The sequence below is a fragment of the Musca autumnalis genome, unplaced genomic scaffold, assembly GCF_047663935.1.
Source record: "Musca autumnalis isolate F117 unplaced genomic scaffold, ASM4766393v1 scaffold_28, whole genome shotgun sequence".
NCBI lineage: Eukaryota > Metazoa > Arthropoda > Insecta > Diptera > Muscidae > Musca > Musca autumnalis.
Window position 1 is genome coordinate 548,146 of NW_027411844.1, and position 26,701 is coordinate 574,846.

A 26,701-nucleotide genomic window follows, 5' to 3' on the forward strand; every position below is an offset into this window, starting at 1 on the left:
CTAGAATAAGGTTGGGGTTTCGGGAAAATAATCGCAGTTAATACTTTTTTTTACATTAAAAAAAAAGTAATTCTAATTATTTGCAACTTAACAACGTCGGCTTTCAATTGGTTAAGAATTAAAGTGATAGGGGTTGGAGTTTATGTTAGAGGACAGATTACTCCACTCGAGATTCCAGAAGGAAATTGATAAAGGTTTCTATATTCCTATAAGATTGGTTAGTCCGTGACAGGAAATCATATTTAGCTAGTTCATTCACATTGTTCCTTCAAGGATTTTCAGAATATTTGCCTGCGGTTTAAGAAGGGCAAATATTAATTAGATAATCCGGAAGGTTTTACACTACCACACTGTTCAAATTTAAGGAGATTTCGTCAATTTCAAACATTCTAAAATGAATATTTTCGAATATTGATCAAATCACAAACTTATTGAACCAAACTTCCTGTTGTGAAAGCTAGTATCATCACATTGTTTAAAGTTTTCTCTCAAGATTACTGCACAAGGCGCCAAAGCTCCTCAGAAATTCATATTTTTTCCGACCAGGTGGTCACTTTCTGTGCCATATTCCAGCAAACTCCATACGGCCTCTAGTTTGCAAGTTGAGCTGGACGATCTAGAAAGACGTTGGCGTCAACTTGTCCAAATATATGAAAACAAAATGACTTCTGAAACCTCAGAGTTATCCGAAGAAATGAGAGACTCAATTCATGGAAAATTTATAGAAACTTGCAAATCGTACAAAAATTGTAAAGCGTCAATTCTCGATCTACTGCACATTGAAAAACAAAAATTCGAAAAGTCCGAACCAACTACCAATATCAACCAAAATACTTCAAATGATACAGATTTTTCCTTGAAACTGACACCTTGCGATACCGAGACATTTAGTGGAGGTTACGATAAGTGGCCCAGCTTTCGGGATATGTTCACCGCAATATATTCTAAACATAAAAAAATTATCTCCTGCACAAAAATTGTTTCATTTGCGAGCCAAAACCAGAGGCGAAGCAAACCAAATTGTGAAAAGATTCCTTTTAACTGACAGCAACTTCGAGTTGGCGTGGGAAGCCGTACGACAAACTTACAAAATATCTATTATTTCGTGGGATCCTATTCTGGTTTACTGGGTGTCTTCCAAACTGCCTGAAGAGACTTTAACCGCATGGGAAAATTCTCTATCCAACCACAAAGAAATGCCTTCGTGGGACCAATTGGATGAATTTATAACCAAACGTCTTAATATGATTGAATCCATTTGCGACATGAAAAAAAGGTCTACCAATAACTCCAATACAACCAGAGTTCCCACCTACAACGCATATATTGATACTTCCCACAAAGCCTGCAAGGTATGTCGCAAAGAACATTCTGTGAGAACTTGTTCTGTATTTTGTTCATGGTCACTTTCCGAAAAAAAGATGTTTATATCAGAAAATAAGATTTGCGAGAACTGCTTGTCGTACGGACATGTCGCAAAGAAATGTAAGAGCAAACATCTATGGCAAACATGTAGACCACCGCATCATACAATGTTACACCCTGATGAGGGTAGCTCTCATACCAAAACCGCGGGTCAAAGACCCAACCCAAACTGGCAAATGCCTAAATCCGCCTCCCAATCATACCATGTAGAAACTTTTAATGACGAACAGCCGTCCACATCAGCTGCCGCTTATTCTAATTCCATCAATGTTCAAAATATATTTCAGTCGGGTGAAAGAACTGTCCTGCCTACTGCGTTATTGGATCTTGAACACCAGGGAATACTGTTTCCTATTAGAGCGTTCATTGATCAAGGTTCACAAGAGTCTTTTATCTCGCATCGCATTGTTAACAGATTGCAAATTCCCACAAGGAAATCTTGTACGATGATCTCTGCTCTTGGTGGTACGATTCTGGAAAATGCATCAACAATTTTTCTACTTACACTGAAATCGATGAAGTCGGACTTAAAAATTCGCACAAATGTCATAGTCATTTCAAACCTTTACCATTTAATGCCCGCCACTCCTACTGCAGTATGTGACTTCTCCCAATTGAAAAGTCTAAAACTAGCGGATTCTAATTTCTTTAACCCTGCGCCCATCGACCTGTTAATTGGCAGTGATATTTTACCAACCATACTAAAGCCAGGACTGCATAAACAGATATGCGGAAATCTTATGGCTCAAGACACAGAATTTGGTTGTATCGTCAGTGGCAAACCCACATTGAATTGTGTAGCTTCCTTTGCCTCTTGGGCGACCACTATTGATCCCCTAAATGAAGATTTGAAAAGGTTCTGCGAATTAGAAAATGTATCGAATGAAAACTCCATGTCTACTACTGACATTTGGTGTGAGGAACACTACAAGAGAAATGTCAACAGACGGTCAGATGGCAGATATGTAGTTAAGTTGCCTTTCCGCCAGGATTTAACACACGATCAGTGGCTTGGAGCTTCCAGGCGAGCCGCCATGGGTCAATTCCTCAATCTTGAAAAGAATTTCGAGCTGGCGTCGGAGTATAAGAAATTACTTTCCGAATATCTGCTTCTGGATCACATGAAACAAACATCATGTTTAGAAATTGTTGAAAATCCCCACTATCGTTCATTCTACCTTCCTCATCATGCAGTTGTCAAGCCAGAAAGAACAACCACAAAAGTGAGAATCGTTTTTAACGCATCAAAGAAAACATCAAGTGGTTTCTCGTTAAATGACATGCTGTACACTGGCCAAACCTTGCAAAACGATCTAATGCATGTCATACTGCGATGGAGATTATTCAAATACGTGTTTAATGGCGACATTCAAAAGATGTATCGCCAGATTCTTGTCCACGAAGAAGACCAACAATTCCAAAGAATTTTGTTTCGAACTTCTCCAATAGGAAAAGTTCAAGATTATTGTTTACGAACAGTTACTTTCGGTGTAAATTGTGCGCCTTACCTAGCTATACGAACTTTATTACAGTTAAGCGAAGATAAAAACTTTCACATCCATCTGCTTCCAAAATTCTTCAAAATCAAATCTACGTACATGACATTTTGTCCGGTGCACATTCACTCACCGAGGCAAAGTCATATCTTCATGAACTAATTGAGTTATTGAATTCGGCAGGATTTCCTTTAAAGAAACTGACATCTAATCACTCCCAAATTCTTCGAGACTTACCAACCGAAGATCTTCTTTGTGAAGATTTCCTAAAACTTGAAGATGTAAGCGAAACCAACACGCTAGGGATACGTTGAAACGCAATGATGGATTATTTCTTTTACAATGTTGCGCACATCAATGTACCCACTGTTTCCATTACCAAACGTATCATCCTATCAATTGTTGAGAAACTATTTGATCCCGCAGGGTGGCTGACTCCAATTATTATTGTGCCGAAAATACTGATACAACAGCTTTGGACGGACAGAACTAATTGGGACGAAGAAATCAAACCACATTCGCTCGAAAAATTGTCATTTTTCATTTCGAACTTTCCTGAAATACAGAATATAAAAATTCCTCGTTGGATTCACTACTCCCCGGACAATAGAATTCAAATTCACGGATTCTGCGACGTCTCGGAAAAAGCTTATTGTGCTTGTTTATATATTCGAAATATTTCTACCAAAGGTGATACATTCACTCATTTACTCGCTTCAAAAAGCAAGGTGGCTCCGTTGAAAACTGTAAGTCTGCCAAGATTAGACTTATGTGGGGCAGCAATGTTATCGAAATTATTAAAATCTGTACTCCGAAATTTAGAAATTGTTACACCCGAGATATTCTTATGGACCGATTCGACCATTACACTATCGTGGATCAGTAAACCACCCTTCCATTGGAAAACTTTCGTTGCCAATAAAGTTTCTGAAATTTTGGACAATGTTGGCAACGCAACCTGGGGACATGTGCCTTCGGCTGATAACCCCGCCGATTTAGGGACTCGGGGATGTACAGCAAACGAACTCCAATCTAATGTACTTTGGTGGCATGGCCCAAAATGGTTGATTGAGGGACCAGAACAATGGCCAAAACAATATATCCCGCAGGAACCAGCATTAGAGAGGAAAGTTACTGCACTCTTTGCTCAAACAGGCAGTGATGAATTTCTTGAAAGATATTCGTATTTAAACCGGGCCTTGAGAGTTTTCGCATACGTTCTTCGATTTGTACCTGGATGTAGAAAAATTGCGATCCCAGCTTTAGAGAAAAATCTTTTAACGGCTCATTATTCATGGGAATATCAAGCTTTGGAATCAAATTTACCCATCCCTAAGAAAAGGCGAATTTTAACCTTGAATCCTTTTCTAGATGAAAATAGATTACTTCGTGCAAATGGTCGCCTAGCAAACATGGACATAAGCTATCACGAAAGACATCCTATAATTCTCCCAGGAAAATCACGGTTTTGCAAATTGTTAATTGATTTTACACATAATATTTTACTACATGCAGAACATCAGGTTATGCTAAGAGCCATCCGCCAAGAATTCTTTGTTACGCAATTCGTTCATGCATCCGTATGTGCAATATATGCACTATTTACAAACATAGATTGCAAAATCAAATAATGTCTGCTTTGCCTCCTGAACGTTGTACATTTTCATTGCCATTTACAAACACTGGTCTTGATTTTGCAGGTCCCTTTGACCTCAAATCCTCCCACCTACGCAATGCTAAACTGCAAAAAGGCTATGCCGCTATTTTCGTTTGTCTCTCAACCCGAGCTATACATTTAGAAGTCTGTTCCGACTTATCGTCAGAAGCTTTTCTTGCCACCTTTAGCAGGTTTGTAGGAAGAAGAGGACTTCCTAATCAAGTTTTTTTCTGACAACGGAACCAATTTTGTCGGAGCTAACCGTTCACTTGCCCAAGAATATAAGCAATTCTTACGTTCTACCGAACAAGATATCGTGTCGAAATACAATTTACATGGGTTCACATGGCACTTTATTCCGCCACATGCTCCACACATGGGTGGCCTATGGGAGGCTGCTGTAAAGAGCATGAAAACTCATCTTAGAAAAGTGGCAGGGAATCACAAATACACTTACGAAGAATTTTCAACACTTCTAATCAAAATCGAAAATATCTTGAACTGCAGACCACTATCCCCGCTTACCGACGAACCAAATGAACTCTTACCGCTTACTCCGGGCCACCTCTTGCGAGGAGGTCCTCTGATAGCAATCCCTGAACAATATTCCGACAATTTAACCTTGATGAATCGATGGAAAAGGTTAAAAACAATTCAGTTACACTTTGCTAAACGTTGGAAAGACGAGTATATCACCGAACTCCAACGAAGATATAAATGAAAGAGAATTCAACGTGATTTAGCACCTGATGACTTCGTCATAATCAAAGAAGATAATCTTCCTCTAACCGACTGGCGTCTTGGACGAGTCATGAAAGTGTTTACAGGTAAAGATGCCAGAGTTCGCGTTGCTGAAATCCGCACGCAAAATGGTATCATTGTTCGTCCACTGGTAAAACTGTGTGTTCTTCCAAACTTTTAGTTAAAAACCCTGCTCACATACATAACAACAACGTACATTTAATGCCATTTCTAGCTTGCCAAAATGCCGCATTTGCCAGCAAAGGCATTTCCTTAAGTCCTGTCCAAAATTCTCCAATATGGATGTGCCAACCAGACAAACAGAGGGCGCCAAAAGGGGTTTTGCTTCAACTGCCTATGCACCGCACATAAACGCGAATTCTGTCCGAACAGGAAAAGGTGCATGGTCTGTGACAAGGACCATCATACGATGCTGCACGTTGATGTTGCGCCCAAGTCTACACATACATCTAAATCATCACGCTCCAAACGCTCTTCATCCAGAAGTTGTAGCCCAGAACCAACAAAAAATAGAAGTCGTTCCAAATCGCAGTCCAAGCCATCCACTTCTTTGGCCTCTCAACGTTGTCGATCTAAAGTTAGCGATCGATTGAACATTCGCTCAAAAAGGCACATATTCACACCAACTGCGCTGGCCAAAACAATTACCACTGAGGGATGCGACAAGGTACGTTTGATGATGAACTCAGGGGCAGTGCAAACCTTTATATCCACCAATCTGGTTAAACAAACGGATCTCCCAACCACACAAAACGCAGGAAAAACTTTTACTACTCTCAACCTGCAATCGTTCCATGACCATGCAGTCAAGGTCCAAATTACGGGCGAGGTACGGAGTCAACTTAATACCTCTTTCGCAGTATCCACAAACTAAAAACGTCTACAATCCATTTACAATCATTTAAGGGACTTGTCCGATCCCCACTTCTACAATCCTATTAACATAGAAATCATCTTGGCAAATGATCACATCGCAAAAATACTGAGAGCTGGATTGATACAAACAGCTTCAAACATGCCAATCGCACAGAGCACAGTTTTCGGTTGGATGATATCCGGAGGCTGTGACTAGTGAGTTGCATCCAAGCAAGAGGGCCCGGCATGTTGAAGTGACTTCAACAAACAGTTTTTAAATTAGTTAGTTAAGATATAAAACAATGAATTCCTTTTTTTTCTGAAAACATGAAGTACAATTTTAAATATAATTCAACTGAATTCTACCCTACACGATCTGGTAGCCTTGTTTTCAATAAAACTTAACCTAAACTATCAAGGCTACCATCTCTTAGATTTAATTCCATTTCGTTTCGCTTGTTGTAAAAAGAAGAAACCACCATCAACTTGATCTTCTCGCCGTTTACCGCCAGACCCACTTTAGCAGATTCTCCTTCGACCTTCATAAAGGTATCGGTTACTTCTTTTACTGATCGTCCCATGATGTCTATATAATCAGCATAAGCAAGTAATATGTGGCTATTGGTGTAGGTTGTGCCACTTCTTTTGACGTTGGCCTCACGTATAACCTTTTCTAGCAGGATGTTGAAAAGATCACACGAAAGGCTGTCTCCTTGTCTGAAACCTCTTTTGGTACAAAATTCTTCGGAGAGGTTCTTTCCTATTTTAACTGAAGATCTTGTGTCAGTTAGAGTAATTTTACAAAGCCGAATGAGCTTTGCGGGGGATACCAAATTCAGACATGGCGTGGAATTCCTTTGAACGTAGCGGGCTGTCGAAGGTTGCTTTATAATCTACAAAAATGTGGAAAGTGTCGATCTGCATCTCTTGGGTCTTCTACAGGATTTGCCGCAGGGTAAGTATCTGGTCAATGGTGGACTTGCCAGGTCTAAAGCCGCATTGGTATGGTCCAATTATTTCGTTGACCATGGGCTTCAGTCGTTCGCACAATATCCTTGACACTATCCTCTAGGCGATAGGGAGAAAACTTATGCCCCTATAGTAGGAGCATAAAGTCGTATTTCCTTTGTTATGGACGGGACACAGTTTGTTCAGGTTCCAAACGTCGGGTACGCGTTCTTCCTGCCAGGTGTAGCTAACTAGCTGATGAATACACCTTATCAACGCGTCGGCTCCGGTTTTAAACAGCTCGGCTAGTAGACCATCAGCTCCTGCTGCCCTATTATCCTTCAGCCGGTTAATTGCTATCTTTACCTCATCTTGGCCGGGTGGTATATTTTCAATACCATCTTCTGAGGTTGGATCTGTGGTATCTTCGTCGACTTCGATACTATTGGATACCAACAGTTTGGAAAAATGCTCTTTCCATATCCTTAGTACACTATCTGTATCACTTAAAATATTACCTTGCTGGTCTCTACAGGAGGATGTGCCAGTACCAAAGCCATCAGTTTGATGTTTCACTCTTAGGTAGAATTTTCGGACTTCATTCTGTTACCTTTACATCTCCATTTGTTCACACTCCAGATTTTCCATCTCACTCTTTTTCCTGCGGAAAAGACGTTTCTCCTCTATCCTTTTCTCCCGATACCTCTCTCGTGCGCTACGCGTTGCTACTGATTTTAAAGTAGCCCTATATGCCTCATTTTTCTCTTCGGTAGCAGCACGGCACTCCTTGTCCTCTGTTATCCAAGTACTGATTTTGCGGCTGTTTGCAAAGAGTGGGCAATGTTTTGCCATTGTCCTGATATGTTATCGGGACGAGGAGTGCTTTGATTAAGCAGTTGGTCCAGTTAAGTGGAAGATGCTGTGGCTATCTGATGTGATTGCAGATTACCGATGTCCAACGTCCGTGTTTTGTCTGTTCGCACTTTGTTTGCTACGCTTAATCTGGTACGTACCTTTGGTGCAACAAGGTAGTGTTCCGAGTCTATTTTTGCACCTCGGAAAGATCGTACATCCAACACGCTCGATGCATGTCTTCCATCTATCAAAACGTAGTCAATTTGATTTCTTGTTTTTTGATCTGGTGACAGCCAGGTGCCATTATTAATATCGAGATGCTTAAATCTGGTACCGCTAACTACCACGTTTCTTCCAGTTGCAAAGTCTATCAGCCTCATATCATTGTCAAATGTTTCGCTGTGGAGACTGAATTTCCCGACTGTTTGGCCAAAGATATTCTCCTTTCCAATTTTGGCATTAAAATCGCCTAGTATAATTTTAATGTCATGGGTAGGGCAACGGTCATAAGTTTCTTCTAAGCGCTCGTAAAATATATCTTTGGTCTGTTCGTCCTAGTCTGCAGTGGAAGCATGAGCGCAAATAAAGATGATGTTGTAGAATTTTGCTTTTAAAGGAATTGCGGCGAATCTTTCAATCACTGGGGTGAAGCTGGAGACCAGATGTTTTAACTTTCGACGAACTACAAATCCGCAACCAAACTCATGCTTTGTGTCATGACAGCTATAATACAGTGCATCACCTTAAGGTGTTGGTGTGACGCCTTTCCTGTTCCATCGTATTTCCTGTATGGCAGTAAAGCTGAAAACACATCCAACGTTTGGGTAAAGTTTTTTGTCGTTTTGGCCGTTTTTACACTGTTCGGAATGATGCCGAAAAATTCAAATTCATTTGAAATATATGCTGGCAAAAATATCAACGCTGGACTTTGGCGTCGGCGTCGCCCTGCTGTTGTTGTTTTTCTCAACGCCCAACACAAAACTTTACTCAAACGTTGGTTATTTTTTCAGCTTACAGTCGGAATTGTACTTTTCAAGTACATCTGCCAATGCGTAAACTGCACCTTCTCTGTAAAGAGTGCGAACGTTCCAGGTGCAGATTCGCATATCATGGTCCTTAAAACGTTCGCAGGTTCGTCAACTTTAGAGAGGTTTGTTTTTTTCGTTTTTTCACAGTTCTTATGGGCGAACGCGCGGCACATGTTAGGCCACTACCTTTAACGGGTTTAAATGGCAGTTCCCCAGGTGACACCACGGGGAGGTCAGTGTCCACTTGAAATGAAAGAGGGAGCAAGATAAATCCTGGGCTTTGCCATGTTAAAGCCGGTCAGTAACGTTCCTCGGTATCTTCCATCTCCTACGTCACCCAACCCTTTTACACAATAAAAATCATATAAATACGAATTTCAGAACGTCGTCAATCCTGCACTCCAACAGTAATCTTAATTCCAAATTTAAGGGTTCCAGCTCTATCCGTTCAACCAAATCCAAATTGTACGAAATTTAGTACCATTAAGTACGTTTCATGTCCATAAGTACAAATATTCAAAATATACTCAATCCTACACTCTAATATCAATTTTAGTTCCAAATCTCAGTATTCCAGCTCAAATTTAGTACCATTCAGTACTTTTCGTACACGTAAGTACGACTTTCCAAAACTACCTCCATGTCTGAATTCTACACTCCAACAGTAATCTTAATTGCAAATTTTAGCTTTCCAGCTCTATTTGTTCACTCACATCCAAGTTGAACCAAGTTTAGTATCACTTAGTACTTTTCGTAACCATACGTACAAATACCCAAAATATATTCAATCTTACACTGCAACAGTAATCTCATTACCATATTTCAGGATTACAGCTTCATCCACTTGAAAAATCCAAATTGCACCAAACATAGTACCGTTTAGTACTTTTCGTACTCCTTACTACCAATATGTACAAATACGTCAATCGTGCACTTCAACATTTATCTTAATTCCAAATTTCAGGATTCCAGCTCTCAACATCCTAATCAACATTGTACTAAATTTTGTTCTAGGACAGAGAAGCCATTACATAGTCGATACGTCCGAAGATTTGCTTTACCACCAATGAAACCAGGTAACGTAATTTGGTGACTATGTGGGTTCGAGTCCTTGGCTTTCCTTTTTCACTTGCAAATAATTTCAGATCATCAAGCTTAACTCTAAACGAGAAAATTAACAAAAATCATTAAAAATGATCTTCGCCCTAAAAAGGCAAAAAATTTCAAAAAATAACAAACAGGCTGAGCCCGGCTGGGATTTGAACCCACGTCCTTGAAAAACATATCAAAAAATGTTGTCATGGCGTGTTAGCGTTCAAAGCCAAAACTCATAACTTCAAAGTCAGCGCAAAAAGGGTTTGTCGTGAAGAAAATACATTTCTGTGGCCAAGTATCCGCGTTAATGTACAAAAACACATTTGCATTTGAAAAACGATAAGTTCTAGGACAGAGAAGCCATTACATAGTCGATACGTCCGAAGATTTGCTTTACCACCAATGAAACCAGGTAACGTAATTTGGTTCGAGTCCTTGGCTTTCCTTTTTCACTTGCAAATAATTTCAGATCATCAAGCTTAACTCTAAACGAGAAAATTAACAAAAATCATTAAAAATGATATTCGCCCTAAAAAGGCAAAAAATTTCAAAAAATTTAGTACCATTTATAACTTTTTGTACCCATAAGTACGAATTTCCATAACTTCCTCAACCCTATACTCCAACAGTAATCTCAATTCCAAATTTCAGGAGTTAAGCTTGATGATCGGAAATTTTTTGCAAGTGAAAAAGGAAAGCCAAGGACTCGAACTCACACAGTCACCAAATTACGTGACCTGGTTTCGCTGATAGTTGAGCAACTCTTGCGACGTATCGACTGTGGAATGGCTTCTCTGTCCTAGAACTTTTCGTTTTTCAAATGCAAATGTGTTTTTTATACATTAACGTATATTTGGCCGTTCAAAAGTATTTCTTCATGGCAAACTCTATTTTGCGCTGTCTTTGAAGTTATGAGTTTTGTCTTTGAACACTAACACGTCGTGATAACATTTTTGATATGTTTTCAAGGACATGGGTTCAAATCCCAGCCGGGCTCAACCTGTTTTTTATTTTTTGAAATTTTGCCGATTAGGGCGAAGATCGTTTTTAATGATTTTTATTAATTTTCTCGTTTAGAGTTAAGCTTGATGACCGGAAATTTTTTGCAAGTGAAAAAGGAAAGCCAATTGCTCGAACCAACACAGTCACCAAATTACCTGACCTGGTTTCGCTGTTAGTTGAGCAGCTCTTCAGAATTATCGACTGTAGAATGGCTTCTCTGTCCTAGAACTTTTCGTTTTTCGAATGCAAATGTGTTTTTTATACACGCTGACTTTGAAGTTATGAGTTTTGGCTTTGAAATCCTAGCCGGGCTCAGCATGTGTTTTTATTTTTTGAAAAACGAAAAGTCAGAATGTTTTCTAGGTTCTTTTCTGATGGCGTGGGTTGCAATACATCAGGAATAGTTTGATTTATGGGGCTACCAGGTTGCGGTAAATTTTATTCTGTCCCACTATTGTAGAGTACGAAAATTTTATCAGAAACGTGCCGGACAGATGGCGTGCCACTTTATCGATGAATATGGTGTCATTATAGTGGTATAATTTAGATACGTTGGCCTTCAGCTTTCCGAGTCCAGTCGATCACGGATGCTGATTGACAGCTCGTGTATCACCTCTACAAGTTCCTTGTGCGGATACCGGAGAGTGTAGATACTAACGGGCGACGGTTGTTGTCGGTTTGCTCATTTTCATTCATAGAGACTCCGCTCTCACTGAAATAAATGTAGTTGTAGTAGTAAAAAACGAATATAATCTGTGATCATGACGATCCTCTGCGATTACTAAGATCCTCTGCGATTTAATGAACCTCTCTGCGTTCACTTTACTTTTAACTTTAAAAGAAAAAACCAATTCACTAGACCAGCAATCATTTATTATTATAAAAGAACTGATACCTCTACAGTATTAGGAGAAGATTTTGCGTCGGCTGATGGAAAATATTATAGTACCTGCGAAAAATATGTCATTTGTCTGTCTGATATAAATTAAAAATTAAAAAAAAAAAAACTTGAGTTCGTTGAAAGCTTCTCCTGCCACTCCAACTTTGCTTCACAATAGTACCCTTCAAAATAACCCGAGTCAAAATAGTGTGTCCAATAGATCTAGTATGCTGCCAGGTACTTCTAATTAGGAAATCTTCCTAATAATAACGGAAATTTGTGGTCTCTTTCGAATGCTGCTCACCTTGATATTCAGAATTCTGCAGATGTTTCTAATTGCAGTTTGCCACCGGGTGTTTCTAATACTATGTATAATATGAATTTACCTCCGTGTGATATTGATGATTTCCATGGTGATTTCTTGTCGTGGTTCACCTTCCCTGATATTTTGTCAACTAAGTTTATCGACAACTCCCGTCTTAGTGGCATTGAGAGATTGCGGCACTTAGTTCAGAAAACTAAAGGTGAGGCTGGGGAAATTGTTTCTAAGTTTCCGCTCACGCGTAAAAGTTTTGCTCTAGCTCGGAAAGCTCACAAGGATACATATGACAATAAAAGAATCCTTCTTAACAGTCATTTAAGAATTTTATTCATCTTCCATTTTTAACTAGTGAAACGAGTTCAGGTTTAAAAACTTTGCAAAGGGACATAAACGGTTGTTTGTCTGCCATGTCAGTCTATGATATTGTTACGGATCATTGGGAATCTATTTAAGTTTTTATATGTATTCAGCGTCTGCAAAAGCTTACAGTGACTCTGGGAACAGAGTCTAATAAGTCGTCCATATCGTCATCGTATCAGCTCGATTCTTTCCTCGCGGATAGCATTCAGACGCTTGACTGTTTGCGTGACCTAAAAGGTATTGTTTACGTGAATAGCTGACTAAGGGCAGCGAGGGGAATGGAATGGACTGTAAGTATGTACGTAACCTGGATGTGTGGATAGACAAACAAACTCACTGAAGCCCAAACAAAATCAATGCAAAACCCTTGCTTTGATTTTGTGGCTCGCCAATAGATTAAAACAAAAGCAATGGAATAGAAGAACACCAAAATGAAAACACACAGAACAATTTGATGCTAATGGTGATGAGTAAGACACTTTTATTTTTGGATATTGGACCTTACCAAGTAGGTGTTGATGATTCAAAGGTTGAAAAAACAAGAAGGAATTTTATGCCTGTTATAAATTAGAGAATTCATAACTACTTTTTCGGAGTTGACATCAATTACTTTCATTTTGTTGCTGTCGATATTACACTACGGTAAAAGTAAAGTAGGGAATTAATTAATTAATTAAAAGTAGGGAATTCAGTTTTGACGTATTCATTCCGGCCCCCATTGCAGTACAACTGCAATAAAAGCCAGTCAGTATATTACTTAAAATCTAAATAGTGTACAACTATTTGCTATGTTCTTAAGTACGTACGGTATAATTCAATGTTGCTTGATACTTCAATTAGAACATGACTTAAATATTAAAATATATTTAGACATACGCAAAATAGCATAATCTTTTGAGGAGAAATTAAACTTATTTTAATTAAACTTACAGTTCGCACAAATATACCGTCTGAAACCATACGTGAATAGACGTCTACCCCAAGGATTATTTCGACAGGTGAACGAATATTAAATGTCTGGTCTGCCAAAAAAAAGTTCTGAAACTTGGCCTTTATATCATCAGGAAGTGATTTCTTCGGAGTGACGTAACGGATTCGACCGTTGACTTTTAAGGTGACATCCAGCTTAACGTCGAGATTGACCACTGATTGCAGTGTGACTGCGCAAAGTGTCTCATTGTCCGATTCTAATGTCGCTAACTCCAGTTTATCTATAAGGGACTTCGAGATACAGCTCATACGACAGGCAGTGTCCACCAATGAACGACTTGGCGCAGAACGAAAGCTGGCTTCTTTAGACGTGTCCTTTGAAGAGCGATGTGGTGTGGTGATGTTAGAACCTGGACGTTCGGGGGACTTTTCTAAGCGATTATGCACGTGTAGTAAAGAATGGTGTTCCTTATGACAGTACCCACAGCCTGTTTTGATAAAGCACGTCTGTTGTGAGTGTGAATGAGCGAGACAGTTAGGGCAATATCCGAACTTTTTGACAACTTTTTGAGCTACTAAATCCGAAGGATCCTGGGAGATAGGGGATAAAGGCCTAGAGTTCAAACACGCTTCGATTTTACACAGCAACGTCTGCATTTCCTCAAAGGTATATATGAAGGATGCTGCCGTTTTCTTAAAATGCAGCTTAAAACTTTTGACGCCGGCTTCCCATAAGCCGCCCATATGTGGAGCCCCTGGTGGGATGAAATGCCATGAGATATTTTGACAGGAATAATTGGACATAAGTGCTTGGTGGGATGTTTCTAGGTATTCCCTAGTAAGGACCCTGGAAGCGCCGACGAATGTTGTTCCGTTGTCGGAGTGCAAATGGAGTGGACATCCCCGCCTGGAAACGAAACGGCTGAATGCTGCTAGAAATGCCGAAGTGGAGAGGTCAGACGTGGCTTCGAGGTGTATCGCCTTCGTGGAGAAACAAACGAAAACACACACGATGCCCTTGGAAATCCGACAACATCGACCGGAATAAGTCTTGATATCGAAAGGTCCGGTGAAGTCAAGGCCAGTGTGAGTAAATGGACGAGAGAACTCACAACTCTCAGGAGGAAGCGCTGCCATTAGTTGGTTTTGACACCATTTTTTATAGAGAATGCAGGGTTTACACCTGTGAATAGTGGTTTTTATTAGATTTTTTGCTTTGGGTATCCAGTATTGTAAGCGAATCAAACGTAAAACAAGCTGATTGCCACCATGAAGACTAAGAAGGTGTATAAATTTAACTAAAAGCCTGGAATACTGGCATTGATAAGGCAAATTATTGGATGCCTTTCATCTAACGATAGTGATGGAGACTTTTCTAGTCGACCACAATCCGGCATTATACCATCAGTGTCCAAAAATGGGTTAAGATTTAGCAAAGTGCTGGAAGATAAAATGGCTTTCCTTGAGTTAAGGGAAGAGTATTTATTTGGGAAAAATGCCTTTTGTGTGGTTGAGATGAGTTTTTTACGGACAAATTGAATTTCACTAGCAGTTATAGTAGCATCAGTCATTTCATAATTTGATCTATATTTAGGATGGGTAGCAAAACAGAACATGTATATATAGGAAATGACAGGCAAAGCTCTGGAAAATGATGAAAAGCGTTCTAGGATATCATCGAATTTTTCGAAATATGCAAAATTTACTTTGATATGTTTCTGCTCCAAATCCGTGTTCCAGTGGCAACGCGGCTTCGCTAACCAGGACAGGAAAATCGATGAATCAGTCCAACAGAATAAGGAATAATTTGACACATTTAACTGAGGAAGAAGTGAATCAGCCATTTCGGCCAAAAGCGTAGCACCACATAACTCCAACCTTGGAATCGATAGAGTTTTTATTGGTGCTACCCTCTTTTGGAAGATATGTTTATGTGTGCAAATGGAATCCGAATAAATAATCCGTATATATATTACGGCTGCATATGCCTTTTCTGAGGCATCAGAAAAACAATGGAATTCAACCTCACCGCCTGGTACAAAATTGATCCAACGAGGGATTCTAATCTTTTCTATGGCTGGATAATTATTCTTAAACGTCTTCCATAATTGTAAGGAATCTGGTGTGATCTCCGCATCCCAGATGGTTTGGTCCATCCATATCCTTTGCATTATTATTTTAGCCATTATAATAATCGGGGCCAGCCAACCAGCAGGATCAAAGAGTTTTGATATTTGTGAAGAAACTTCCCGTTTTGAATATACCTCAGCATCTGGAAGATTACTTGTGGAAAAGTAAAACTCGTCACCCAGTGCGTTCCACCTGATTCCAAGTGTTTTCGCAGCACTGTGTTCATCGAAATTCAAAAAGTCGGCATACAAAAGATCTTCTGTTGGAATCCCTTCTAAAATTTCCTTTGTGTTGGAGGTCCATTCTTCATGACAAAACCTGCAGACCCCAAAGCATCAACTAACTGCTTTCTAGTTTTAATTGCGGAATGAATATCATGGGCTTCAACTAAATCGTCGTCCACATACATAGATGTTTTAAGAACATGACTGGCCAAAGGGTACTTTTCCTGTATATCGTTTGCTAATTGAAGAATGGTCCGTATGGCAAGATACGGAGCACAATTGAGGCCAGATGTTAAAGTTTGAAGTTCGTAGTCTTTTATTGGCTCATTTGGATCCTTTCGGTATAAAATCCTTTGGAAGGGAGTATGTATGGGATTCACAAGGATTTGGCGATACATTTTCTGTATATCACCATTAAATACAAACTGATAGAATCGCCAGTTAAGGATAAGAATTGTGAGATCACTCTGGAGAACTGGCCCTGTGTGTAGAACATTGTTTAGACTAACACCATTCGAAGTGGGAGACGATGCATTAAACACTACCCGGACCTTAATGGTAGTGGAGTCGGGTTTCAAAACCGCATGATGAGGTAAATAGTAGTAGGGTGGACTAGAGAAACTGTTGCTCGAAAGTTCTCTGATGGAAAACATGTGATTCATCGTTAAATACTCTATGATATTCTTATCATATTCTTCTTTAAGGCTAGGATTTCGAAGAAGACGATTTTCACTTCGAAAGAATTGTGCCATCGAAATGGATCGGGACTGTCCCAGACACAGTGATGCAGGGAACTCTTCTTTAAATGGAAGGCACACCACGTATCTGCCCCCTTCGTTTCTGTAAGTGGTGGACTGATATAACTCCTCACAAATCTTATCTGCGGAAGAAACAACACGCTTTCGTGGAACGTTCTCCACCTCCCAAAATTTTGAAATTGTTTCGTTAAGAGAAATTTCATTGATCAAGGAAACGACATTGGAAAAGCAAGCGGTATTCTCGGTAGGCACGGGTCCTGTGAGGATCCATCCGAACACAGTCTCCTGTGCCATCAGAGATCCGCCTATATTATTTTTACACCTTGATAACATTATTGATGGCAAAATATCCGCACCTAAAAGAAGGTCAATCTTTGAACACACATAGAAACTATGATCCGCTAAGGTGAAAGGCGGCAGCACTTTAAGGATATCTTGGTTGATTGTTTTTGAAGGGAGATTGCATGACAGGTGGGGGACAGTAAGTGCAGATACGTTTATCTCGAAGTTCTCATTTAAAGGGGAACCCAAACTGAATTTACATTCCCGTTGAACGTCGGCTGTAACTGTGTTGTTCAGCCCTAAAATCGTGGCAGTGACACGTCTGAAAGGTAGCTTGAGAAAGTTGGAAAGCTTCTCGGAGATAAATGTACCTTCTGACCCCGTGTCTAAGAGGGCTCGAGCTCGATAGGTGACACCTAAATGGACGACGTTGACTATTGCGGTTCCAAGCAACACCCCGTTGACATTCGATGCAAAACAATTTTTAACAACTCCTGCGGATGGACGAGGGGATTGTGCCGTAGAAATATCCTTGCCATTGGGGAAGGAATTGTGAGAACTGGAAGTATTCTGGGCAGTATTTTGGAAATCTGACTCCTTATGGAGCAGTGTGTTGTGTCTCTTGTTTCACTTGAAGCAAGAGTTTTTACTCTTGCAATTATTTACCGTGTGTAAGCTAGAGAAACAATTTAAGCATAGATTGTTGCTTCTGATTTCTGCTAGTCGTTGATTGTAGGTCATCTCCAGGAATCGAGGACATTTCCGTATGATATGGAAATCCTTTTGACATAATTTACATTGAGTCTTACACACGTTAGTCTGGAATGTATTTATCTTCACTGGTTTTATTTTAGAGACAGAAGTCGGTTTGAACTTGGAATTGTCCGGCTTTCGTTCATTGGATATTCTCATCTCGGTAGCTGATTCTAATGTTCGATACCGATTGATGAGGAAAATATCGAAATCCGACGATTTTGGAATACTGGTCTTATCACTCAAGGTCTGCTCCCATAGAGTGAGAGTGGAGTCAGGTAAACAGTTCGAACAGAGGAAGATGAAAATCGGATTCCAAATCTCAGTATCAATTTCGTAAAGTTGCAGGTTGGAAATGCATGAGTTTATACTCATTTGCAACTTTTTAAGAGAACTTGAAGTTTCTGTTGGAATTTTGGGAAGATGGAACAAGTTTTTTAATTGTTCATTTATCAGCACCCGTTTATTTTCAAATCGGGCGCATAAATTTTTCCAAGCTGAAACAAAGCCGTCATTGGTGAGTGGGCTTTTGGAGACAATATCATGAGCCTCACCCTTTGTTTTTCAATGGAAGTTCATTTGCATTAAGGGAAGCCTCGAATTCCACTAAACTGTATGCTAAGCGAATAAGTTTCTCCAGAGACATGTTTAGATTCAAAGGGTTCGTAGGATTGAAGGCAGTAAGTTTTAAGAAAGTTACTAATGAAGTTGAATAAGGCCTATGCGAGACCAGGTCAATATTTGAAAATACAGCAAAACCGTGATACTTCGAATTTTATGGGATCCGGCTCGAAGGACCAATGTTTACGTGAATAGCTGACTAAGGGCAGCGAGGGGAATAGAATGGACTGTAAGTATGTACGTAACCTGGATGTGTGGATAGACAAACAAACTCACTGAAGCCCAAACAAAATCAATGCAAAACCCTTGCTTTGATTTTATGGCTCGCCACTAGATTAAAACAAAAGCAACGGAATAGAAGAACACCAAAATGAAAACGCACAGAACAATTTGATGCTAATGGTGATGAGTAAGACACTTTTATTTTTGGATATTGGACCTTACCAAGTAGGTGTTGATGATTCAAAGGTTGAAAAAACAAGAAGGAATTTTATGCTTGTTATAAATTAGAGAATTCATAATTACTTTTTCGGAGTTGACATCAATTACTTTCATTTTGTTGCTGTCGATATTACACTACGGTAAAAGTATTTGGGAGATATTCTTAAAAGTAGGGAATTCAGTTTTGACGTATTCAGGTATGGATTCCTCAAATTTTCCAAATAAACTCAACGATAAGGCCCATTTAAAACATGACATACATATTTTAAAATATAGTTGTGTTTTATGTTCAAATTAAAACCATGCGCTCTACTCTTGTCCCCGTTGTAGACATTTGACTTTCGAGCAAAAATTTAATGTTGTAAAAAAGCAAGGCTTGTATTTTAATTGTTTGTTGGAAATTGGCCCAGTATACATAGTTGCTATGTATGTCATGAAAAGCATCACACTCTCAAGCATAAACCCGCAAGATCGGCCTCTACTGGTAGTATAACGTCAAATGTGACGCCACCGGCTCCAGCCCCTAGAACTCCACCATATTCCCTCTTAGCCTTCACTTGTGCTAATACGAATGTAACCCGTCAGGTTTATAACAAGTCTCAGAATACTAACGTTCTGCTTGGTACTGATATTGTTAATATCGTTCACAAAGGAAATTTTTACCCAGTTCGAGCTCTCATTGACTTTTCGGTACCACCTCCAAACGTTTGGCCAAGTTCGTTTTTAAACGTAGGTCGAATTATTATGTTAACCCCACCGTTGTGGTACGTCTGTGTATGCCGAATAATTCTATGCCTGTCAGGGCTATCTTGGACCCGTGTTGTCAAGTAAGTCAGGTATGTGCGTCTCTGATAGTAGAGTAAAATTGGCCATTAACGAAAATCGACAACATGAACCACGCATATTTCTTAATAAAGTATCGATTTGATTCGACTCGACTCTCATTGACTTTTCGGTACCACCTCCAAACGTTTGGCCAAGTTCGTTTTTAAACGTAGGTCGAATTATTATGTTAACCCCACCGTTGTGGTACGTCTGTGTATGCCGAATAATTCTATGCCTGTCAGGGCTATCTTGGACCCGTGTTGTCAAGTAAGTCAGGTATGTGCGTCTCTGATAGTAGAGTAAAATTGGCCATTAACGAAAATCGACAACATGAACCACGCATATTTCTTAATAAAGTATCGATTTGATTCGACTCAAGGACAGTTTGTAACGGCTAGGGTCGCAAACATCACCCGCGGTTTAGTACCATCAATGACTGCCCCTCCTTCAATTCGCGAATCATTTAATGGCCTAGAGCTAGCGGATCCTACGTACGATGGTTCTGGACCAGTTGCAATGGTTCTTGGTCCAGAAATTTTTTCTAAAGGAATCTCGCCCAGAATAGTTACCCATTCACAACGTTTAGATGGGTAATATCGGGTCCAGTACAACTATAAAAAATATATAACTTTATACAATGAATTTATTTATACTCATTGAAATAAATTGTTTGAATTGAAAATTATAAAATCTCACACATGAACTGAACCTATAAATCACTTATTAATTTGTATTTGTCGATACATTTAAATATATCAAGTTGAGCGGCAATGTATAAGTTAGATACGTTGTCCTTCAGCTTCCCGAGCCCAGTCGATGCTGATTGACAGCTCGTGTATCATCTCTACAAGTTGCCTTTGCGGTTGTTGTCGGTTTGTTCATTTTGATGCATAGAGACTCTACTCTCACTGAAATAAATGTAGTTGTAGTAGTAAAAAACTAATATCTTCTGCGATCATGACGATCCTCTGCGATCACAAAGATCCTCTGCGATCCAATGAACCTCTGCGTTCACTTTACTTTTAACTTTAAAAGAGAGGACCTAGCAAAGAGGTAATCTTGTTGTTACAAAGAAAAAACCAATTCAATAAACCCGCAAACATTTATTATTATAAAAGAACTGATACCTCTGTGTTTTTGTTTATATTTTCTTTTCCCTAATATGAACAAAATTTAAGTTTTGAAAATGCTTTTATGAACAGTCCTTCCAGATATGGTTTTAACGGTGCAGTTTTGGTTACTAGCTACTATTTCCGTTTTATATCTTGGAGTAAGTTTATTTCCGTGTCGTTTATTAATTCTGACATAAAAGACATCACCTTCTGAATAAGTTCCTTTTCTTTATTATGGTAACTGAGATCGGATACTTGCTCTTCTTGTAACTTACGTATTGTCTCATTACGGAAATTTTCGAGCATCTGTGGATCGCTACTAACATTACGACAAACTAAAATTTCAACGGGTTTTCTATTTGTTGTCGAATGAACTGACAAATTATATTTCTTGACTGACCTCTCTAATAATTCCTCAAAGGTTCGGTGACCTTTCCCAGCCTTGAGACATCTCATGAGCTCTTGAAGTGTCGAGTGGAAACGTTCTACTTGTCCGTTAGAAGAACTTGTGTAAGGTGGCGTACGATACACTTGAATGCCCAATTCGTTCTCTATCACTGAATAAAAAGATTTTTCATTATCAAAAACTATTGTTTCGGGAATAACAAAGAATATCTTCGGCAGCTCTTGATTTTATTACCTACTGCAAATTTCGAAAACTTATCTATGGCTGTCAGAACAGAATGTTTATCTGTAATAAATATATCAAGGTGGACAATTTGTCCAGGAAATTGCGGAATGGGAGTTGGTTGAATTTCCGGCATAGCAGGATGGCGATCATATTTAAAGGTTGGGTTTAGGTAACGTTTTAAAATTTCTACCAAATTATCTGAATCATACGATTCTTCTGTTACTATATGTCTATGGCATGCTGAAAAAAACTATTTGAAATTCATATGATTGATTTGGACGTTGAGAAAATTTAGATTTTTGAATTCGTTAATCGTTGCATCTACCGAATGAATCAAGCAATGCGAAGAGATTTTATCGCTGCTTTTGCTTGATGTTAGCGTATTTATTTCGGGTGTAATTCTTGACAACGCATCGGCTACTACATTAGTTTTTCCTTGTTCAGAGTGAAGCTCGCAGTTATACTCTTCTAAAATTGCTTTCCAGAGTTTCATTTTAATATTGTTATTTCTATTACTTATCGTGTAAGTAATTGGTTGATGGTCGGTATATATTTTTACTTTAGCAGTACCATATAAATAATTTCTCAGGGAATCTAATGCCCATATAATCGCTAACATTTCCTTCTCGTTAGCGGCGTAGTTTTCCTCAGCCCTGCTCAAATTTCTAGATATGAAAACGATCGGTTTATTTTCTTGGTAAAGCACTGCACTAATAACAAAATTTAATACGTCTGTAATAAACTCAAATTCTTTATTATAATTCAGATAGGCAAACACTACATCCTGGAAACAAGGGTTCGTTTCAATTTATTAAAAGCTGAAATGGCTTCTGAATTTAAATTTATTTAACTTTTGAGAATTTATTTTTGGACACGCGTCCTTCCTCCCCTCTTAAAAGAGATGTCAGGGGTTTAGCGAGATTCGCGTTGTCTTCAATGAAACAACGACAATACCCTGGTATACCTAAAAATGATCTTATTTTTTTAATGTTCTGGGTTGTGGAATTTTAGAAATAGCTTCTGTTCTTTTTGGATTTGTTTTTATTCCGTCAGAAGAAATAACGAAACCTAGAAACTCAGCAGATTTGTTAGACAAATGGCATTTGTCCAATTGCACTTTCATGAGTTTTAAAAACTTTAACTAATAGTGGACATGATCGTCCTCGTTGCGACTAATAACAATTATATCGTCGATGTAAACGGAACAACACACTCCGATACATTCTCGTAATATGTCATCAAGTGCTCTCTGAAAAATATAGGGGGGTATTTTTTAAGCCAAACGGTAGTCTTGTGTATTTGTATTTTACATTATTAATGGAAAATGCTGTTTTTTCAATATCAGACTCTTTCAACGGGATCTGATGAAATCCGCTCTTCAGAACTAGATGTTCTTATTATGCCGTCATTACGCATCGTTTGAATTTGCTTTTCCGCCTCCGATTTCAAAGCCATGGGGTAAGGATAGTACCGAGTATATACGGGTGTATCATCCTTAGTTCGAATTTCAACTACTGCCCTTGTTGTATATGTTAGTTTCATATCCGGCTCCGCGAATAGGTTAGGCATTTGTCGTGTTAGTTCTCTTATTATTTTGCCCTGCTTATTTGTCATATGGTCATCCTTTATTTTAATTACATTTAGTGCTTCTGACTTTATCTGATGAATTTTTATTTTAGCCCCGTTTTCGAGCAAAATGTAACCGTCTCTGGTATGAATAACTTCTCCTAATTGTTTTAAACAATCATTACCTATAATCTCATGAAAGGATTTTAAGTTTGGAAGGATATACATTTTAATTTTTTGTCTCTAATGTTGAAAAGGTTAAGAAATTACCGGCTACTGATCTTGTAGAGAAACTTTTCTGATTTGGTATAACTGTTTTTGGGAGATATGGTTGAATGTAATTTTTTTTAGATCCTGTATTTATTAATATATTTAAAATGTTTCCATTCTCATTAGCCTCAAAAATGTTAATCGCTAGTGTCAGCTAGTTGTTCTTCTTGATTCGCAAAATCGTATGTTTCATTATCCATTTGTTGGTAATATTCCTGCAAGTAGTCTGAATTACCAATTTCAGAGCTAGTATCGAATTCGCCTTCCTCCGGTGGATATTCTTCTTAATGTGCTTCATCTAGGGCATGATTATGAGCGTTTAGATAAAAGCTTATCTGCGCCTTATTCGAAGGGACATGGGAGGAAGCCGGTGGTGGCCTCTTGCCAAAGAAATTATTCTATTTCGTTCGGTTCATGTAATTTATACCCGTTGACCGAAGGCTTTCATCCACGTCCATAAGCTCTGGTCTTGTCTGGGGTGTAGGTGCTGTTGGTCGTTGAGTATGGTAATATTTCTGCTGGTAGTTATTCCCATTGTACTGGACATTTTAATTTTGCTATGGTGCTTGATAATTGTGATTATTGGGATTTACCTTTGGATGTGGTATGTGGGCTAATTGAATATAAAATTGTTTCTGGTTTCGATTTTTTGTGGATGCAACCTCGTTTTTTGCCCTTTATTTTGATGATCAAAGATTCCGTTAGGAATATTTTTGATTTTTTCTTGTCTCTTTATTTGACTTAATCTGTCTTTTTTTGTTATTAAGTTCACTTAACTAATATGTACTATGTCCCGTGAAGCGGCTGGTGTATAACACCGTCCTTTTTCCTATTTTCAACACGTACTTCGGGGCCGCGTTCTTCACAACTTTTTTCGCGGTAGTTCCAATGGACAATTGGAACACCTATAAAGATTATTTTTTAACTCTAGAAATTCTTTTCCAGCACCGTTCCAAAATTATTTTTTTTTATTTGGAGCGAACTCCGTCTTTATTGATTAAACTCAAAGGTAGAACTGACTTAACATTTATTTTAATTTAATGAATTCTTAAAACTCTGCACTTGTTGACAATCAAATCAACTGATCTTCTTCCAGTATGGGAACGGAAGTTCCACGAGCTTAAATATTGCAGACATATCGTGAGCATTTACTTCATTTTCAATTCTCATTTATGTTGTAGTTTTGCAACTAGGAATGTGCCCGGTGTTAACTTATATCCTATATTCTATCAATGACGCTCTTTTCAAATTTGAGAAATCTAGCTCTACTGGTTTGCCAAATACAAATGGTACTTAATTAATTCTCTATCGAGTTGCGCTTATTATACCTATTATATACATTGAAAAATTAGGAGTCTACCGAAGTCCCACGCATTCAAACATTACGCTACGTTTCACGGGTGGTTAAGCCTATCTTCAGGCGTATTGAATATTGTTTTTTAGAAGATTCTCCATTTAGTTTTCGAACTGAGTAGACGTATTTTTTTGTGTCTTGAAAAATAAAAAAATATATATTTTAATATTGGAAAATTTGAAAAAAATATCATATTCCTGAGAAAATAAATATCTTTTTATGGATATCTCATCTGAAAATGTGCCCCCAGATAAATGCGGGGATAACAGAAAATCGAAGAGAATCAATACGAAATTGCCACCAAACGTTTGCTCTGAAGAATCAATGAACACTTCCGAAAATTCCATCAACAATTTGAAGGCCAAACATGTAGTCGCTAAATCAAGATCCAAATCCAAAGCTATTGATGAAAGAAGATTTCGTAGCGATGGTTGTCAAAATAAAGTTTTCCCGGAATGCTCACAAGAAAAGGTTAGTAATATAGATTCTGAATCAAATATTGCGAATGAAAATGGCCAATCTCAAAACAAACGTCCGAGGGTTTGTGAATCTACTGAAATGTCTCTAAATATAGATCACACTTCCCAGAATCGTTTTGCACTATTAGGTGATATTGACATCCTTCTTGAACCATCTGTCCCCTCAGCTCAAGCTTCTCAATCTCTTACTGAAGTCAACGTCAGTGAGCAAAATATCCCAAATAGTAGACACCATATCCCATCGAAGTCCCTAAATAGCCTTAAAGGTTTCTGTCCACCAATTTTTCTTTTTAATGTAAATATAACAGAACTTATACACACATTGAAATCCAAAAACATAGTTTTCAAAATTGTAAACAAAAGCAAAAGGAAAAGTAAATTATACATTCAAGATCCATTAGTTCATTCCGAAATGATTGAACTCCTTAAAACCAAAGAAATCCCAGCATACACTTATACCCCAAAACAACTTAAACGTACCAGATTGATTTTGAGGGGACTTCATTACAAAACAACCTTAACTGATATAAAGAGTGACATTGAGTTTCTAGTTCCAAATACAGTAGATGATGTTAAAAAATTTTCAACTGAATATTCTAAAAAAAATAATATTGATACTGGACTTTATTTAATTACACTTTTACCTGGAAAACCTGTAGATGAGCTGAGAGCTCAATATATTTGTACCCAAAAAGTTACATGGGAAACCCCAAAGTCAAATCTGAGGGTTGTCCAATGTTGGAGTTGCCAACAATGGGGTCACATCTCAAAAAATTGTAGCAGAGCATATGTCTGTGTTAAATGTGATCAAAAACATGCACCAAAAGATTGCAAATTCGTTTCAAATGATAAAAATAAACCTTTTTGTGCAAACTGCAAGCAATTTGGGCATCCCTCAAATTATCGAGGTTGTAATTCATACAAGGAGTACTTGAAGAAAAAAGAGCAATTTAGAACCGCAGCTAAAGAAAAAAAGACAGTAGCTTTCAAAAATGTGTCTAATGTTTTAAGCGGTTTCAATGTTATTAACCCAAATAGAACATTCGCCAACTGTTTTGAAGATTCTCAGCAAATTCGATCTAAACCTACAATCATAGAAGAGTTTATGAAAATTGCTAGGGATATTTGCCAGGGTGAAACCATGTCCTTAGAGTATAGAATAGAAACGTTCTTAGGTCCTATAGAACACTTTCCAAGGAACAAGCAAAAGGTCAATGTTTAGAACTTTTAGAGGAAATCAAGCGTCAATATGGTCCATAATTCGCTAAATTTTCTATCTTTTAATGTACGATCACTCATTGAGTGGAGTCGGCGAATAGAACTATCCAAGATTTTATATGCAAATAAAATTGATTTCGCATTTATACAAGAGACTCACTTACGAGATGCTCATAGAGTTTCTTTAGAAAATTACACTTTCATTAGGGACAATAGCTCTCCGAAGAATTTTCATAAATGATTTTGTTTTTCCAAACCTCTTTTTAAGTATAAGTATCGTTTTAAATGGTATTGAACAAAACATTTTAATTGGTTCAATCTACATACCATGCAATGCTGATCGCACTCAGTATATTGCTAGTTTATCATCTTTAAATAATGCTTCCCGAAATTACTACGGTTTAATAATTGGTGGTGATTTT

At 38.3% G+C, this 26,701-nt stretch overlaps 2 protein-coding genes across 2 annotated transcripts; one reads left to right on the plus strand and one right to left on the minus strand.

Annotated features, from left to right (window-relative positions):
* The first annotated feature begins 1,196 nt into the window (after positions 1-1,196).
* On the plus strand, positions 1,197-15,421 carry LOC141396344 (uncharacterized). Its single transcript, XM_073971721.1, has 3 exons — positions 1,197-1,352; positions 1,713-2,648; positions 15,356-15,421. The coding sequence occupies exons 1-3, from the start codon at positions 1,197-1,199 to the stop codon at positions 15,419-15,421; spliced, it is 1,158 nt and encodes a 385-aa protein (XP_073827822.1).
* Positions 15,422-16,019: 598 nt separating this feature from the next.
* Positions 16,020-16,631, minus strand: LOC141396345 (uncharacterized). Its single transcript, XM_073971722.1, has one exon. It carries the CDS (start codon positions 16,629-16,631, stop codon positions 16,020-16,022), a length of 612 nt encoding a protein of 203 aa, XP_073827823.1.
* Positions 16,632-26,701: the final 10,070 nt, after the last annotated feature.